Below are 16,080 nucleotides of genomic sequence, written 5' to 3' on the forward strand. Positions count from 1 at the left end.
CGCAATGGTGTTTCCAAACTTACGTTAAATTCGACTACTTCCGGTATCTCCCCTGCACAATTTCAAATATTTAGTCTTAAGAACAGACCTTTTTGGGGATAAATGTTAAACTTTATAAGGAGCGGTTTTGTCTAGGGCTGAGATACGCTAAGTCGCTGCCAGGGTCGGCCTAAGGACCCACAAATCTTAAGTAAAACATTTAAAATATTTATAATAGTAATAATGGTAAAGGAATTGTTGTTGGTTCGGTAACAATCGGATATTTGTTGTCCGTAATCGTGTTGTTGATATCAGTTCATTGACAATCTGGTGGTTGTTGTTCGGCTCTACACTACACGGGTTGGTTTCGACCCGGGACAATCGGGTGGTTGTCGGATCAGCAGTTGTCGGGTGTGACTCGGCTAAGCACTCGGATTGCTGTCGGGCAAGAGATCGGTTAATAGGTAGGAGCTGGCTATAAGCTGGGAGCATGCTGAGAGCTTGGAGCTTTCTAAGACCTTGATCGAATCGTGGCTAAGTATCGAGACTGCGTACGAGCCACACGTCTATTCGTACTTTTTCGGCTGGGGATCGAAATCTTCGGTGTAAAAAATTGATATATAAATTCGGGTGGTCACACGAGGTGAATGAGAAATTATTGTGCAGCAGTGTTTATACTGTCAGCATTTATGCTTTCATACGGGCAAAATGTGTCTCATCGAAATATTGGTTTTAGACCCCAAGTATGTTTGGACGAAATGTGTGTCAGACAGTTTGGAGTTGATTTAGCCATGTCCGTCTGTCTGGCTCGTTGGAGCGCACGATAACTCTCGAACGGATCAACCGATTCGGTCCAAAAATTGGCTTTCGTAATATTTTGTCCAAACTTAGTTTAAGTTCGAAGATGGGTTATATCGGTCCACTCCTTCCAGTACCTCCCCCACAAAAGTTTAGAAATGTTCGGAAAATTTGTGCGCACGATAACTCTTGAAGGAAGTAACCGATTTGGTCCATACTTTGTACATCGTGGAATTTCAACCAGACTTAGATGAGGTTCCAATATGGACTCTGTCGGTCCACTCCTTCGGGTACCTCCCACATAAAATTTGGGAAAAGTTCAGTTTAGGACGTGTTCACGAATCGCTTTGATTTTTGTTGTAGCAACTTGTATTCACCGGCCCCCATATAACGGTATAAGTTTCATCAGGGGCAAGTCCATACTTTCTTAGAAAATAGCCTGAAAGGTCCGAAAAATCCCTATGGCACCGTGCGTAGTGGTTGGAGCGCAAGATAACTCTCGAACGGATCTGCCAATTCGGTCCACGATTTGGTCTTCGTAATATTTTGTGCAAACTTAATTTAAGTTGGAAGATAAGCCATATCGGTCCACTCCTTCAGGTACCTCTCCCACAAAAGTTCAAAAATGTTCGGAAAAATTGTGCTCACGATAACTCTTGATGGGAGTGACCGATTTGGTCCATACTTTACACTTCCCAAAAAATATCTACCAGATATAGATCAGGTTCGAACATTTACTATATTTGTCCACTTCTTCGGGTACCTCCCACACAAAATTTTGGATAAATTCACTTTAAGACCTGCTCTCCAATCACTTTGATTTTTTTGAAGTAACTTGCATTTGCTGCCTCAATTACGGCAGTGAAAGTTTTTTTCAGGGGCAAGTCCATACTTCTTGAGAAAAAAGCCCGATAGTTGTAAAAAACCCTATGGTGCCATATGTAGTGGCTGGAGGTCTCGAACCGAACACTGCGTTCGTCCACACTTTGGATATTGTAATATTTTTTCGAATAATAGATGAAATTCGAAGGTGGTGCTTAGAGGTCCACTCCTTCCGGTACTTCCCCCACAAAAGTTCGAAACTATTCGCTAAAATGGTACGCGCGATTTCTCATAGACTTAGCAACCGATTTGGTCCAAACTTTGGATCTCTATATATTGTCGAAACTTAGTTTATGTACAAACTTGGGCCATATCTGTCCAATCCTTGTGGTACCACCCACACAAATGTTAAACATTTTTGTGTGGTTCGAGGATCCTTTCGACATTTTTACCGAAGCTTTTCCCAGTGGCCCTGTTTACAGCAATATTAAGTTTTTCGTAGGCTAGTGTGATAAAAAAAAGCCCTATATATCGATATCCCCTCATATTTTTCGGTTTAATCCCCCTAAATACATAAGTTTTTTTTGGGCAAAAAGTATTTCAATCCACACAGGCTGAGGGTATATCTCTGAGGCAAAGCCGACTGTTACTTATTTACTTGTTTTCTTTAATAAAACCGAAGTTAAATTTGTCCACTATGCCGATTATGCAGTGGTAGTCGGTGATAATGAGGGAGTGTAGAAGTATATGAAACGGTCACGTTACAACTTTAGTTATCACTGCACTCATTATCACAGTAATGTCTTGAAGAAACAAACCACACTTGTTTTGCTTCACAGGCTTCTGTCCAAGCCGACTCTTTACGTAAAGAATACAAATGTGAAACCATAAAATCGTCAAATTTATTTTATATTTTTTCTCGAGTTTTGAGCTATACATCTACATATTAAACCAATCAAAATTCAAGCGAATAACCAGTTACAAAGGTGAAGCTAATATTTCAATAAAAAAACTTTCTAGAACTCTGTAGAAACGGTTCTTAAAGGTCAAAATAGCACAAAAGACCCAAGTTTTACTAAATACCATTGCATTCCTATTCAAAATATTATATTACACCTCAAATCAAATAGCATAGATATTGTTAAAATTTACTTGCCAAACCAAGTTGTACAAATTCAGTTTTTTCAATATTCCGCCTAAACATATGCTAATTAATTTGTCTTTCTCAAATCTCCTCCACTGATAATGGTGAATTCGAACTTTTGATGGCGATATATACCTCCAAGTACTTATTTTGATAAATTCGCCAATTCCCATACAGTTTACTTGACGAATTTCTAAAAACCAAATCTAAACTCACAACATGACCCAGTTTGTAACTATAATGCATAATTTAATAATAAGTATAGCTTCAGTCGATTCGCCAAAGCTTCGACGATACCTCAGTCATGCAATACATTATTCCGCTATTTTTATAGAAACATATAGATTAACAGATACTTTGTAAATCTTCTATTAATCTGTAGTGGGATTCTGTAACTCATTTTTGCTGTTACCGACAAAAATCGGTCAAATTAAATCCCAAAATGATGACTAAAAACATAGAGAAAAGTTGACATCACTGTTTGTGTCGGTAGAGGCTAGCGACTACTTTTTATTCATCGTTAACTTACCGAAAAATTTCGTTAATTATTGAAATTATAAGCATTTTAATTTTACCGACAATTATCGATAACAGCAAAAATGAGTTACAGAATCCCACTACTGGTATTTAAATGTTTCGCCTAGAAGTATCAACACATGTTTATCAGAAAAATCACCGATGTTAAATTTGAGGTGTAGATGGTGCTACATTCATATCAAGGATCATTTTTCAATTTTTGTACAGCTCTACAGACTGTTTTCCAGAAGAATTCTTTAAAAGATCTTCTATACTTCTTACGTGTAACATAAATAAAAAGGATATACCCTTAAAATAAATATTTAGGTCTCTTATTCTAAAATATACCACAAACATACTTATCTTCTATAGCTAAAATACTTTATGGAGGGAATTCACATACAGTCTGGTACTTTTTTTGTCATTTGTACGGCAATGTAACTGCAAAAAAGAATATAGGTTGTGATTTATAATCACCAAACAAAAAATCTGTACAAATTTAAAAATGTAGCAGCTTATTTGCATTTGTATAGACATTTACAAATAAATTTAATAAATTATTTCAATTTGCATTTAGACCATTTAAAATTGTTGTTGGTCGCCCCGACCACACCACAACAACAAAAATAAACATACATACATATTTATTTGCATACGAAATGCATTTTGGCCAACACCTAAAATTTGAAACTATAGATAGAATCGTCCGTCTGTCAGTGATGGTGTTTGGGGCAAACCACCACAAATCCCATTGTGATGATGAATGACACTTTAAATTGGAATATTTGTGCGTACATAAATAATATAATTGCATTAGATATACTTTTGTTACTTCAATCGCATGTAATTCAATAGTATTACACAAATTTTTGTTATTAAATTAATTTACAATGAAACGTGAAACGCCTCACATGCTGTCATAGTAATCATCAAATTTCGAAACCATTATCAGTATGTCAATAATATTAAAATGCTTTTCTGCTTAATAGAGGTTCTAATGTGAGTTGTTTTACAATCCATTATATATCAAACTCCCACCCATACTCTTTCATAATTTACACAAACACACACATTATTTACATATTTGCATTTTGAAATCCATCGTCGATTTTTGTCTCGTTGAAAAATTCATGTTTGTTTGACTTTGGGCTTTAGAATTAGTGTAGCTAGCGGTTAGTGGTAAGAAGGTGGGTGTGCGGGTTATGGTCTTTCCTTGTCATTTAACAATTTTGAAACGATTAATTATTTTTGGTTTATTTGTGTTTATGCAATTGTGTTTTATTTGCCCTGTGTCAATATGACATAAATAATTGATTTATTTGCAAATCGTTTAGAGGGGAACCGGGCAACCGGAAAAAACAAATAGAAACAGCAATTTTGTGCAATTTAATTTCCCTTGGAAAAACTATATGAATCAACGTAAGAATTCCCAAATTAAATTATCTTTTTATTTTCTTATCTTTGCAGGTGAGTTACCATTGCCAAAATATGCTATACTCTGAACACAAATCATTGTTGTTTTAGCAGCATAGGTTTGATTCTGCTTATCACTGTTTCAACTTTGCGGTAAGATTATCCAATTTTAAAATTGTTGGTGAAAACTGTCTATTCATAGTATACATTAGGGATATAACTTTTTGCATTTTTTTGCAAATATCAAAAATACCACCACATAGCCGTGTAGAGCATTGTACCTATCGGACAAGAGAATATGTTGTCATTTGCATCAAATTCGCGAAAGTTACAGACCGTTTTTAATGACTTTGTCTGTGAGAATTGTATTTACTTTCTATAAATATTTATTCAAACAAAGCAAATTTAAAATTTTAGGTAGAAAAAATATAAAAAAAGTTTCCGCACCGAATCGATCTTAGAAACGCGTTTTCGTTATCAGGACACGGTACTGGTGTGGTATTTTCTTTCTTAATTATTTAATATTTAATTTTGTATTCATTATTTAAATTTTGAGCCCGATATACTCAATAAATCACTTTATATACCACTGTCTCACACTATGTAAATCACCAGGAAATAACATTTTCAATACAAAATTAGCATTTCGATTTTAGCTTATTAAAAAAAAACATATTTCATTGACGATCTTGTTAATCTTCCCAATTGATTAACAAAAAAACATCCTTATTTCTTCTCTTCCACTGAATAAGCTATTAATGACATTTGTATAAGTTCGATACATTGGTTACGCCAATGTATACGTTCGATACTTTGTTTCCCCTTCTGCAGCATTCCAATTACCCACGCTAATTGGCCGCTCTCACGAGCCCTATGGGGATATCTTCTCTGCACTTCTTCCAGGAGCCTTATTCGCCTAGTTCGGATTGTAGGAGAGAGTTCGCTCTTTTCTACTACCTCTCCTGGAAGCCTTATTCGCATAGTTCGGATGCAGAGGGGCGCTTTCCAATGCTGCGGTCGTAGTTGATGTCACGGCCTTGTGAACGTTATTCTGCCCACCTGCAACGACACTTGCTATTTAACTTTCGAAGGAGTCACACTCCTATTGCTTTCGTTCGTAGCTTCACATACAAAAGGTAACTGTTTCTTGTACCAAGAAACTCACTTTTACCACCAATAAACCGAAAATATATTTGAAACCTAAACACTCGTGTTTGTCTTTTATTTCTTCTCTTTTCATCCCTGAGCTATCGACGGTCAGTGGTATCACGCCAACACATTTATTAGCAATAATAAATCTCAAGGCTATCACATTTATTGATTAATAACAATTGCCTTTTTACTGTTCAACCAAAAAAAATGAAATGAAGGAAAAAAGGAAGGAAGGCTTATTTAAATGCATTTTATGGAATCATAATTATATCCGATATGATTAATATCTGTTTACGAATAACTTTCTCTCTCTGTGTCTCGCACGCCATTCGTTAGCGAAACGTTTACCCATTAAACAGCCAGACACAATTATCCTTTATTAATAAAAGCTCATTAAATTAAATTATCAATTTATGGTTCCAAAGTGCAAATATTTTTGTTTTTCTTTTATTTGCTTCACTTGGTCTCTGGCATTGCATTGTCATATAAAATATGTTGTTTTCATTCATTTGACTGACACTGTGGCTCCTCAACACCCATTGGAAACTCCTTCAAAGGCATTGAAAATGCTCTTCAGGCTGTCTGGCTGGCATTAAAACCTATCCTGTCAGGTGAATGATGTCTGTCTGGGGCTTAGATCTTGTGACGGTGTCTATCCTGATGTGGCTGGCGACCATACAATCAGACTAATGGCGGCAAAATGCTGGTGTTGTCGTGAATTTTAATTAAATTATTATAAAACGTGTTCCCATCATTGGGCGGCGCTAAAATTGACTTTTTAATTAAGTTGTATTAGGATGTTTTTTTTGGCCTTTACTTTGGCTACTCAAAATTAACGCCCGTTTTTATTACCACCTTAATTGCCATTATCGTTGGAAACTTCGTATAGAAAAGTGTTCATTTACACGTCTGTGCATTTGTCCTATATTTAGCAGCATATGTTTTCAAATGAAAATGTGCTTGAAGTGCTTAGATTAAGGTTATATTCAAATACAAGAATGACAAAATCAGAAATAAATTCCTAGACTGATATAATTTTATTTATGCTATTTTTTGGTGTTTTGTTTGTAAATTCGCGTGCATTGGCAAATTGGTAATGGTCTATCAATGCTTCAATTCTGATCGGTTTGATATATGTAGCCTAAAATCCGAGAAAAAATTATAAGGGATATTTGACCTCGATGATTTTGACCTTGAAGATGATGTTGAATAGATTTTATGTGTTCACTATTATTATTCTCTAAGACAAGAGCTACAACTTCCACGAGTAAACCCAAATTCTCAGCGATTTAGAAGATATGAGCCTGATAAAATGATCCCTTTTGACATCAATGCCTCAGACCTTTGTGGGCCCATAGCCGCGAATGTTGAAGTGATAGAAAATATCGCCGGGACACGTGTCTTCCTATTTTTGGTCTTCTATCACGCTGCGGTGTCAGGAAAATGATATATTTTCCAAAATTGGTCAACAATTGTTCTTTAGGGGTACGCTATACCGGCACCTTCCAAAATTGTGAACTAATTTTTTTGTTTCCTTAATTTCAATATGTCTACAACCGTTTCACATATAGAAATAACCAATCGGTGACGACAAAAAATTGGGGTTTTGCCAAGTTGAATTCACGATACTTCTGGTTTAATATTAATGGTTTCCACAGAAGTCGAAATTAGTTTATCAACGACTGCAGTCACAGAAAAAAATGTGACTGTAACACTACTTCGACCAAAAAAGCTGTCCTTAAACTCAGAAGTATTAGCATCTTTACTGAGAATCAGGGCACAGGCCTAACAAACGACTACAATGATGTTTTCCAGCTTTCATGATTGTCTTGTAGACTTTCGATAACTTTCCACTGCCTTCCAAATGTCATAAAAATATTACAGTCGGACCTCGATTATCCGTGATGGTCGGGACCGGAGGCATTACGGATAATCGATTTTCCCGGATAATGGAGGCAATGCTTTTATGCAGTTTCTGAACATATTTTTAGGTACAAATGGCATAATATTGTGCAATAATATGAAAATCTGCAATTTTTATTAAATGTGTTAAGGCAATCCACCAAAACTTTAGAAGGATACATAACATCATCATCATCATCAGATTCATCTGAATTGACTTTGTCCCGGGTTTTTGTGATACCATAAATACACAAATTGTGTAATACGGGAGAATTTTCAGTTTTCGTTTGTTTACTTTTTATTTGTTTAGTCAAATTAATTGGAAAGTGTGTTTTTACTCCCTGGTAATGAAGTTTATAACGAAAAATAGAAGAAATGCAAAAAAGTCCAACATTTCTTTTCTATCACGGATAATGGAGGTTCCCGGATAATCGAGGTTCAACTGTACTTCTGAATAAGTGCACACATACTTCAAATTTGTTCATTTTGTCAAGTCGTAAAAAATTATTTCAAATTAAAATTGCAAAAAACAATCATTAATTTAAGCTTATCAAGTTCACCTAGATCTAAAAAATATTTACGCAATCACATACAAATTAATTACCCTTAAATCGGATATTGAAAATTCGATACAAGTTTGACCTAATATATATTGCAACTGTTCAACAACATTAAGAGTTTTTTATATCTTGTCATTTATTACGTTGTATTAAATGTCTTATATATCTGCTATAAGCAATCTTCCTTTTGTTAAAAAATTTTTACAACATCATCGTCCTCATGTACATTCACATACACATATTCATTTGCTGCCATGGAAGAAGAACTTGTTTAAACCACTGCTGGCAGCTCTTCCCCAATTCCATTCATTAAATATCCTCCTTACTGAAAATGAACTGTAAGGTTGGTTGGTTTACAAGTTGGCACGAATAAAAGGGAATCATGTCTTTGTTATTATCATTTATAATGTGAATGAATAATTTAATTTTTTCGTTGACAAAACAAAAAGAAGGAATTGCACAATTTCACTTAAGTGGTAAAACGTTAAGCTGCGTAACGAAATATCACAAAAAATAAACATTAAGTTGGTGATGAAACAATTGACAAACAAACAATTTCAAAAGTTTGTGTTGATGGCATATTACTTAACCAACTGCACTCTCTGGACTCTTTTTGGTACAATAATCGGTATCTGTATAAAAATCAATAAAATATAGCTTCCAAATTACCTTTTTCATTATACTGACAATGCGATTTCCATTTTCATTTCAACCCAATATATAATTATTTTAGTCCATCCAATAAGTGTGTCAGTTGACAATTACGTTAAGCCACATATAATTTACAATGGCATAAAACCAGGTGTTAATGCGGCAACGGCATTGCCGATTCTAACGTAATAAACATTGCAAACATTGTGGGAAGGCAATAATGTAAAACATTTTGTCATTTAATTGCCCAACAATAATAAGAATAAATTACTTTTACACAAAGTGTTTTAATGGTTAACATTAAAGATAACGAACGATAAATATATGTATAATAATATGTACATATGTAAAAATATGTGAGTACTAAGTAGTAGTTTAATAAGCTATGGCATATAAAATAACAAAAATATTATAATTATAATGTGTACTTCATATATAACCGATCCTTAAAGACATCCAAAAACTTACATCCAAAAACTTCACATAGGTGTGAGAAATGTGAGAGAAATAATTGTAAAGCCTATCTATTAACACTGGAGAAATGTAATTACACACCACATCATCATCAATAAGGTATAAAGAAAAATTCAAATCACCAATTACGATCTCAATTTCAACATTATGATGAGAAATGTATATGCCGACATCAATCCAAAAATGAAAAGAAAAAACCTAGGCAAAGAAAGGTCAATTAAGCTAGACTTCAAACGACTTGGACAATAAATGGAAGTAATTGAAGTACTGCACATACACATCAAGTAGACGAAGAATTTAATCTGTTGTCGGATAGAGAAAGAGAATAACTGAATTACCCGTAATACATCTGAGCACGCTTTGAAGTGAGTTAAGTTATTATACGAGATATACACTTCACATGTACTTCAGTTTTTTTTTTCATTTCGCCTGTACTGTGAAAGAAAATTAAATATGAAGTGCGGTAGATGTTAACGTAATTTGGGTGCGGTACAGAGACATTCGTCTGCCTTTTGTAAAGGATAGCCAAAGTTAAAGATGATAATTGGATATGTTTTTGTTTCCTTTGTAAAGATGCAAACGAGCACACGCAAAGAGGGGCTTTATTAAACATTTGCACTTATTTTTTTAAGCAAGATATAATGTATTGCCTGTTTCTCTGACTGCCAGTATATTTCAATTACACAAATTACACATTTTTGACGCAAACTTTTAATAAATTGTAAAAACATATATTTTCCATAAAAATAAAATATCGAAATAACTACATAAAATAAAGCATACAACAGCTAAATAATTAAAAAAGTATCGAATGGTTCAACTCAAAATCGATTAAACATTATATTATCTAAGGGTCTAAAAGAACAATATGGTAGATATTTATCCAGACGGCTAACGGCTCTACTAAAAGTAACAGATGCTTGACTAAGTTTTACTGAATCGAAAAAGCAATCAATTGCAAAATAATGAAAATAGAATAGAATTGATCACATTTCACAAAGAAACACACCTTGAATTTTAGTGCATTTCGATTTTTGTTCAACTTTAAAATTTCACTTTCAATGCTACCAGCCAAATGATTGAAATACGATCAGTCTGTAAGACAGCATTAACCAAAAACAAATTGACATAGATTTCCCAAAAAAGATAACTGTTTTAAATTTAAAAGACTAATCAATTTGGAGATCTGTCTGTTTGTAGATGGCCTGTTAAAAGTGTGATGTATATGACAAAAACTTCGTTACCCTATCCAAAATCAAAAGACCTTCGAAAATAGTAAAATTATAGAAGATTTGGAGGGTTTCAGACATGAGCCCCAAGGTTGCATATCGATTGCACAGATATTTTCATTTTTTATAGCCTACACCACTATGTGGGGAGGGTATTATAAGTTGGTTTTGGACAAAAAGTTTGTAACGCATCGAAATAATGGTCGTAGACCCATACATATATATACCAAAATGAATGTCCTGTCGTGCTGAGTCGATCTGGCTATGTGTGTGTCCGTCCGTCAGTGCGTGTATCTAAACCTTGTTATCACGCTACAGGTCGCAATTTTAATCCGATCGTCACCAAATCGTCATAGGCGGTCAAACAACAGAGATATCACAATAGTCGTTATTACATCACTTTTTCGGAGTTTTGATCAGATCCTCACGATTTGATGGGGGCTCACAGAGAAAAAAGCCTATTGATGGTTGACGTACATGCCACTTTTTAATTTTTTATTTGTGTTGTAGGTACTTACAATGCACTTAAATGCGTTTCAACAAAATTGACCTGTATTAGCAAAAGGCGCTAAGCTATCCCAATTTTAATATTTTGAATTTTACCAGTCAAAAGCTTATGCACAGGGGTAGTGGTGTAGGGTATCACATAGTCAGCCCCGACCCGGCTATAGCCTTGGCTCACTTGTTTGTTCTGCAGATAACACAATCATCATTTCCGGTGAATCGAAAGCGATCAAGATCGGTCTAGTGGTTGCAGAGAAATTCGAGGTTAAAGTAAAAAAATTTTGAGTTTTTCATATTTTGCATCAAAATATGTTGTGTTTTTATATTTCTTTTATATTCTCAATCTATTAAAAAGGTCAACCCCAATGAGTAAAATATAAACACAAAAAAAATTAAAAAAATAATAAAATCATTTTTTTTTCCTTCCCAAATAAAAAGGTCGAATAAAAATCAAATTTTTAAATATTAATTAAATTAAAAATAATAACTAAATTGGAAATTAAATTCATATACAGTTGAACCTCTTTTATGCGGCTCGCTCGTGACCGAGGTGAGCACGGATAATCGAAAAAGACGGTTAATAGAGTTTTTTTTAAATATCATTAATTTTGATGTTTTTATTGATTTTTATCAATATTTTACAGGGGTTTTAAGATTTCATATAGACTAACATAAAAATACATTTTTAAAATAGTATGTTAAGTCTTAAAGTAATTATGTAATGTTGTTTGTTTTTGTGCGTGTATTCTGTTTTTGAGTAGATTAGTATGTATTCGATGGACCTGCATTACATATGGCTCGGAAATGTCTGGAATATTATCCCAGCAAAATTTTAAGGAAGGGGTTCCATGCGATGACGTGATTTCATGGCACCTTTGGAATTGTTTCAAACGAAGTCGTGAAAGATCCGATCTTTTCATTAGCATTTGAACCAATTCAATGGAAGTTGTGAAGATCCGATCTTTTCATCAGCATTTGAACCCCTGCAAAGAAAGTCGTGAAAGATCCGATTTTTTCATCAGCACTTGAACCCATTCTTGATGTTGTCGGAGACTTGAAACCACAACCAACGTTGTTAAAACTCTCGTCGTAATAATAATGTCATTGCAAAGGGTTGGTGAAAATGACATGCCAGAGTGGCTGATTCATAATCTGCACATTCTTTTTCGCATATGGCTTCCTAGCCAATACCTTTTTAGCGGGGAATCATCGTTTAATCTTATGATATGACCAAGACATTGTTGTACCTCAATAGGTATTCGTTTTTCATTCGTCACCCATATTCACCGCCAACGGAAATTGGTTCGTAGATCTTTCGATTGCCTTATCTGCTCGCACAGGAACCTTTGCTTCGTGTGTTTTGTTGTATATTGTGTCATATTTGCTTGCTTTCTTACACGAAACGCGATCTCCGAGTCTGAAGCTTCGTTTAACATTAAACTGTTTTGAGAGGTTTCTTCCTATTTTAACCGATGATCACGTATCGATTAATAGCATCTTGGAAAGTCGTATGTGATTTGCGAGGATACCAATCTCAGACGTGGCTTGTAATACCTTGGCAGTCGACACAGTCCCACAGTCGAAATAGATGGTAGATACCGATCTGCCTCTATCATGTTTTCTGCAGAATTTAAGGTAAGGCTTGTAAGGTGAACAGGTGGTCAATAGTCTAAAGCCGCATTAATATGACCCTAATATCTTATTGACCTTAAGTTTTGATCGTTCACATTATACGATTTTATAATCGACAGAGAGCAGTAATTGGAATAAGAAGAACAATCAATAAACACTGTTAGCGATAAGGCAAACACTATTATGAGAGGGATCTAAATATGAACTAAAAATGTTAACCTCAGTGAAACTTAATATTTAATACTGCTCGTATTTTGCCCCCATTACCAATAAACTAATGTTCATGGACAGCATAAGCTTTTGTGCCACCAAAAAGCCAACCAGTAGTATTTGTTTTATTTTTTGGTTAAAAAATCATTTGAAAAAGGCCGCATATCGTTGAAAATAAAATATGTACCGTTAGTTGTTAATATATTTAGTCAATACAAATTTTGTTGTATTTGGTTTTTATTTCAACTTTGCCCGGCATGAAATAAATGTGTCTGTAAATCACTCGAATATTTTTGTCCAAGGATAAATTGGTAACGTTTATTCAGTTGTTTTAAGGTTTTTTCATTTGATTCAGTTACAAAATGCAAAACTGAATATTGACATTTGGAAACATGTGAATGCGAGGTGAATAAAGTTCAGGGTGCTCATAAAATTTGAGTGAATTCTCCGCACATGAAGAAAGAAATATGTAGTATCGCCGCCTAGTTGATGTTGTTGTGGAGCTTGGGGCGGGAAAAACTTAGTGTGGGTGTAGATTTTTAATTTAAATCAAATGAAATTGAAATAACAAATCAACTGTCAAAATACACTTAAAGGCAAACCCTGTAATTTGAACTTTAACTTTAATCATGGTAGAGTGTTTACAAGTGCCATTTTTTCTTCGTTTCGTTTCGATTGGGATTGTTTGTTTGGTTTTTTTATTGACTTTTATTCGAAAATATTTGTGGTAACATTTTTTTATTGAGAATATTGATCTAAATAATTTTTGTTCATATTTTAAAAGGGGGTATGTTAAGTGTTTGTAAATATAATAGTACATTTAACTGTTTACCAATGCACACAATTTATCTCGGGACGGCGAATGTATGGGCTTATATTTTTTCCGTTTTCGAAGAATATGTATATTGTTGATAAATTCTCCCTCCAACGTTAAAAGAACATTTCCATTTCAATATTTCCATCATTTTAAAATCCCTTGTTGTTTGAAAAATACAATTCTAAACGTTGTATTTTCTCAGATTCGTAAAGGGTTTCTCCCTGATTCATTCTGGCAACACTTGCTCGACCTCACTTTCATCTCTTGAAATTTACCTTTCTCATTTGCTTTTATATTGTATCACTTAATGGTTTTTCTTTATTTTCTTCCAGCTAATATCTCACATAATTTTTCCCCCATTCCACCACCATCTCTCCCATTTTGGGACACAATGTTGGCTTTTTCCAAAATCATAAATAATGCAATAGCCTACATAACTTGCAATTATTCTCAACTCACCACATCACTTCGAAACTTCTAAGTCTTCGAGGAAGCAAAGCCACTTTGCATTCATATTTTATTTATCTTTTCATAAAATTTCCAACATTTTGATAAATGTTGACTATTCTTATCTTTTGCAAAAAACCGACAGTTAGCTTTAATTCATAAAGTGGTGAGGGGGAAACTTTTTGAAGCCTGAGTTGACAACGTACAGAAAGGAAGAGAGAATAATGAAAGAATCGCAGAAGGACATTTCAAATTTGGCCATAAAACATTGGTTGGCCTTAGTCACAAACTAACGGCAAAAATGAAAGAAAACCGCATAAAACCTACGCATAGCCTGTATAGGGCTTCAAGTACACATATACATCATACAAATCTGAAGTTGTGTCCATGAACCAAGTCACTTTGTCAACTCAAGCAAAGTAAGGAAGCATTAGACCAACAACCAACCAACTAACCATGGAAACAATTTTCCTATGGCAAAGCCAAAAAAAAACTTTGGGCCTTATATATTCATAACACACATATCTACAACATCAGCAGTTGGCCAAGCTTGCCATGGATCATGGAACATGGGAAGCTGAAGAAAATATGTCGCCCATTCTTCTGATAAAATCATTCGTTTTCTGTACTGGAACTGCACAAAAATTAAGCCATACCAAAAACAATTTAAACTAAAAATCGGATTTGCTGGAAGTCATTCGAATAAAACAAATAACTAAACTAAAACCAGATAGCAAATAGAAGGACAATCACACACACAATCATACATGAGGAATAAACAGAGTTTCCGCTTTCGTTGTTTCATTTTATGCAATTTCTGGGAAGCGGGGAGGTCAACGAAACACAATTTGAGTTCAGCAGTTTTGGATGTGCTGAACACACAGCAACAACAAAATGTATTGTGTAAAACCGCAAATATTTCGAGAAAACCAAAACTATTTTCATACTCATACCCCCATCCTTTTACTTAACAAAATAAATAAGATAAAACTATTTACAAGCAGACTACTACTCAGACCACTACTGCTGGCACAACTACTAAAACGTCTAACATTTAGTAGAGATGGAAATGAATTAAAAAATAACTCTGGTAGCACTTTGGCTTGGTTGTGTGTTGGTGTTTTCCTCTTTTTTCTCTTTCACCCTGTTACACTCCCACACACGTAGAACTCGGCTACATCCGTTTACATAAATTTTACGTCGTAAATGCAATATTCTTTTTTTAAAGCGGATGTTGTTGCATACTTTCGGGGGCCAAAGGTATTCTAATAGAGAAAGGAGAGGAGCAGCGTATCTCTTGATTTACGTAGATGGGCGATGGCTTCAATATTTCAGTAACCAACGAAATATGGTAAATGTCTGTTCGTTTATATTTGCATTCGTTTCATGTTTTATGAGAAAAGAAATACGTTTTTCTCAATTTTTTAGTGTCTTACATAACAAACTTAGTTTGTTTTTTAGTTTGATTTTTAGAGAACCATTGAAAAATTTAAATATAAGTCAGATGGAGATCTATCGTTTCACGATGGTTGGCAGTATTGAACATACCTATACCGGAGAAAACCTTGTATGGGGGCTATAACAAAACAAGCAGCAAATTATAATATAAAAAATTATTTTAATTAATTTCTCGTTAGAGTCGAGCTTGATGATCGATGATTTTTTGCAAGAGAAAAAGGAAAAAAGGAAGATTCAAACCCACACAACCACCACTATGTGACATGTTTCGCTTTTGGTAGCAGCTCATTAGCTTTTTTCTCATTCAACCTGTATGACATTCCACGACAAACCTTTTTTGCGCAGCCTTCGGAAGTTATGAGTTTGGCTCTG

The 16,080-nt window shown here is 34.4% G+C and overlaps 1 protein-coding gene across 3 annotated transcripts in view; it reads left to right on the forward strand.

Annotated features, from left to right (window-relative positions):
- The window catches only part of LOC141391990 (uncharacterized), a 264,725-nt gene that overhangs the window by 200,880 nt on the left and 47,765 nt on the right, over positions 1-16,080 (forward strand). The window contains exon 2 of one of the 3 annotated variants that reach the window (XM_073964820.1): positions 4,727-11,547. The exons of the other annotated variants lie outside the window; for them this stretch is intronic. Within the exon in view, the coding sequence (XP_073820921.1) occupies positions 4,727-4,783 (57 nt within the window). The 3' untranslated portion in view covers positions 4,784-11,547. Of the gene's footprint in view, positions 1-4,726; positions 11,548-16,080 lie in introns of those variants that run through there. 3 annotated transcript variants of the gene reach the window in all.

The sequence above is a fragment of the Musca autumnalis genome, unplaced genomic scaffold (genome assembly GCF_047663935.1).
Source record: "Musca autumnalis isolate F117 unplaced genomic scaffold, ASM4766393v1 scaffold_2, whole genome shotgun sequence".
In the NCBI taxonomy this organism is placed as follows: Eukaryota; Metazoa; Arthropoda; class Insecta; order Diptera; family Muscidae; genus Musca; species Musca autumnalis.